Below are 3,989 nucleotides of genomic sequence, written 5' to 3'. Positions count from 1 at the left end.
CAGAGGTCTCCTACTGTCTATTTTTGTTTTTATGAAAAATGAATGTCAGAGAAAAGTAATAAGAACTGTGGGAATAATAAAACCCAAAATGTGTAAATGTTTTTGCAAAAAAGAAAGAAAAAGAAAGTGCTTTAAAGGACACAAGTGTGTTTAGGTGTGTAAGATATATGACCATATTACTAAGTTTTTGTTGGATCATTGAACACAACTGTTTGCAGTCTCACTGTTTGAATGTCCACTTTGTATGCTTAATTTTGTAACTTGATTAACTATTTCTAAGATGACAATATGTAATCTATTTACTAGTGATTTCTTACTTTTTTTTGAAATTCTATATTACTTGTACCCTTTTAATGTTTTGCTTTTTTTTTCTTTGTATAAAAAAACAACTAAAAAAAAAGAAAAATGAATTGCAGAACAGTACCTACTGGGTTTTTGTAAGAGTTAAATGTATGCAAATATTTATTAAATTCCATGTATCCTCTTATTAAATATTAAAAATAAAATGATATTTTTAATTAAAAGAGCTTTATAGATTAATCTTGAAACAAATCTGCTATGATTTCAAGTAACTTTTTGATGTATAAATATCTCCAAAACTTATACAATTTACATTATTGAAAATATATTTTGTTTGACATTATTCCAGGTGAATGGGTTTACTGTTTATTGTGGATTCACACTGCCATCATGGAAAATCAGAAGAATGTCACAGAATTTATTTTTCTGGGACTGTGGAGGAATCAGAAAATAGAGCTACTGTCCTTTTTCCTGTTATTGCTTTGTTACCTGGCTGTCCTTATGGGAAATGTCACCATTTTACTCACGATCACCTGCAGCCACCTAATGGAGCAACCTATGTACTACTTTCTGTGCCACCTTTCCTTCATGGACCTCTGCTACACCTCCAGTGTGGTTCCCAGGCTCATCAGGGACTTGGCTGCTGCAAGAAAAAGCATCTCCTACCACGAGTGTATGACCCAGCTCTTCGCCGCCCACCTAATGGCAGGTGTGGAAATATTCATCTTGGTGTGCATGGCTCTTGACCGCTATGTTGCCATCTTCAAACCACTGCACTATACGGTCATCATGAACCCGAAGAGGTGCAGCATACTGATTGGCATGGCCTGGGGACTTGGGTTTTGGCACTCGATCACCCTACTTCTCATGGTTCTCAGTCTGCCCTTCTGTGGTCCTAACCAGATAGATCACTACGTATGCGATGTGAAGCCTCTTTTGAAACTTGCTTGCAAAGACGTTCGTGTTGTTAATATCTTACTGACTGCTAATTCGGGGATGGTGGTGGTTGTCATTTTTCTTGTGCTGGTAGCTTCTTATATACTCATTTTGTATCATCTTAGGACAAAGTCATCTGCAGGGTGTCCCAAAGCTCTGTCTACCTGTAGCTCTCATGTAACGGTTGTAGTTTTATTTTTTGTGCCTTGTATTTATATCTATGCACTACCTGCAGGGGACCAGAACATGGACAAGGAGATCTCTGTGTTTTACACTGTGATTGCACCCATGCTGAATCCTCTCATCTATACACTAAGAAATATGGAGATGAAGATTTCCATGTGCAAAGTGTGGTCTCAAATGTTACACTGCAAATTAAGGTAAATAATGGAACATTCATTATGCTTTTACTCCTGCGAGAGATCATGGGAACAATCTAAGCTTTCTCCAGGACGTTAGCATAACTGACCTCTCACGTGACTGCTAGTGAAGTTGTAATCTGTACTTTTAAGTAGCTCAAATATTTCCATATATATATGGGCCAGTTTAAAGAATACAAAAAGTGGACTTTGAAAGCAATCTTTATTTTATATGTCTCCAATAAAAGAAATCACATAAAATCCTATTTTCTTTGAGATAAGACCCAGTGTTTTCACTGTTAATCTTTTGAATCTGGTCAGGTTTGATATGTTCATCTCAGAATTTATCATATTAGAAGTATGTCATTAAATAATTAGATTTGGTGTCATGAATAACTGGATATTATACTAATTCTGTCAGTTTTTATATATGATTTTGACAGTTTTCATTAATTATAAGTCTCTATTTCTATAACATCTATAAAACGAGGTAATACTACATTTCTTAAATATGGAAGATTAGATTACATATGTGAATTTTTGTGATAATGCAAATTAAACTGAGCTATTACCCAGTGTCTGTATTATTATTATTATTGTTGTTATTGTTATTATTATTATCATTTTCAGTACTGGCCATTGAACTGAGGGTTTTGTACTGGGTTTCCCCCCTAGCCTCTATGTAAGTTTTCAATTGGTTATTTATCTTTTGAGGTAAGGTCTCAGTGAACTACTTTGCCGGGACTAGGTTCAAACTTGGATCTTCCTGCTTCAGCCTCCCAAGATGATGGGATTGCACTTGAGTGGTAACAATTTTGGCTAGCCTGGCACGTGTAAGTTTTAATGGGAGAGGTCAGAAAAGATAATTTCATGTTCCTATTATTTCTTCTTTTCCTGCAGCTCTTTGTGTGTGGCTTTGTAGTAAAATCTCTCTCATCTCTAGGGCTTTGGTCTTGTTCTCTCCTTTCCTTGGGATGTCCCTGTTGCTATGCTCAGAGTCTGAGCTCCACAGATCCTTGCACATTGGGTGCTATATTCTTCAAGAAGAAACCAAAAGTATTTTGAATTCTTTAGTCTTCTTTACTGCTATTCTTCTGTGCATTTACCACCTCTCAGAGGTACCATGTAACATGTGTGTCTCTGCTCATAAACTATAATTTTTACAATTTTAATGAACGATAATTTTATGTGCTCTATTTTTATTTTTGTTTATATCTTTCTTTTTTAGTAATAGCTCAAATTTGAGAAAAATAAATAGTGAGTTACACTGAAAGATACTGTTTTATTTTCTGTTTGAGGGTGCTGTTCTTAAATCTTTAGAATATTTTCACTATGTAAATAACAATTGTGCCCTAATAACAAGCAGTAACTGAAAGAGAAAAAAGTGAACAAACTTCTCCACATGCCTTTTAGCAAGAAAATAAAATCCACTTTCCTGTCAGTCCTCTGTCGGATCTGTTCATTCACTGATTTTCTGCATGTGAGGAGCACTACTATTTCAGCTGTAGTTTCTCACATCTCATAAAATAATTTGACGTGATCTGTGATCTGAGCCTATGTTCCCATTGCCTGGTATTTGCCTACACTCAGGTACTTATGTCTTCTCAGCAGCATGGCTGAATGAATTAACTTCAGAATTTCCTTGATTGAGGTTTTCTTGGTTCAAGGCAAGGTCTATACCAAGCAAAAATTTAGGTGTTTCAGAGATGGTCTTTAGTGCTAAATCTCCTTTATCGTGTTTGAATGCTCAGAAATTTTGAAATATCGGTGTCATCACCTACCTCATCTTTTCTTCCCCTTCTTCCTCTTCTTCCTTGCCCTCCTCTTTATCCTCCTCTTTTTTGCACCTCTTGCTTCTGCTTCTGATTTAAGATTTCTCTATGTTCCCCATTCTGTGCTTAATAATCACTTCTTTCTCTTGAATCTGTGCAAAACTTAGACTCTCAGGAAAAACACTGTCCATTCAAAAAGAAAATCTGTTTTAACTACTTATGTGTTGTTTCAAACATTTATTTGACTTAAGTTTTTTCTTGTAACTTTTGGATGGTTTTTAAGCATAGGCACATAGTATGTACAAATACTCCTGTGCATGAGGAGTGTGTCCATGTTCTTCTGACTAGGAGGGTTCGTGAAATCTCTGTATGGGTCAGGGAAGTGTCCATCCAGTCAGAACAAACGCTAGGCAGCAAAACAAAGAAAAACTAAAACCTTTTGTTATCTTATGCTACTCTAATGGCCACAAAATTGTACTGAAATAATTACAGTGATTTTATATAATTAGACCATTAACATAAACTATTGATCAAAGACTAATTCTTTTTGCTTGTTGTCATGTCTAGAATTGACTTTCTGGGCTACTCATTATGTCTAAAATTTGCAAAAAATCTCCATCAA

The 3,989-nt window shown here is 35.4% G+C and overlaps 1 protein-coding gene across 1 annotated transcript; it reads left to right on the top strand.

Annotated features, from left to right (window-relative positions):
• The first annotated feature begins 690 nt into the window (after nt 1-690).
• LOC100735687 (olfactory receptor 4P4-like) lies at nt 691-1,620 on the top strand. Its single transcript, XM_003461054.2, has one exon. It carries the CDS (start codon nt 691-693, stop codon nt 1,618-1,620), a length of 930 nt encoding a protein of 309 aa, XP_003461102.2.
• The last annotated feature ends 2,369 nt before the right edge of the window (nt 1,621-3,989 follow it).

Source organism: Cavia porcellus, unplaced genomic scaffold (assembly GCF_034190915.1).
Source record: "Cavia porcellus strain 051 isolate PalLab524CR breed Dunkin Hartley unplaced genomic scaffold, mCavPor4.1 scaffold_9, whole genome shotgun sequence".
Lineage (NCBI taxonomy): Eukaryota > Metazoa > Chordata > Mammalia > Rodentia > Caviidae > Cavia > Cavia porcellus.
Note: the sequence above shows the minus strand (reverse complement) of the source record. Positions and strands in the feature narration are given on the sequence as shown.

Coding starts and splice junctions, on each gene's coding strand:
- LOC100735687 (XM_003461054.2), top strand. CDS start 691: ATGGAAAATCAGAAGAATGTCACAGAATTTATTTTTCTGGGACTGTGG.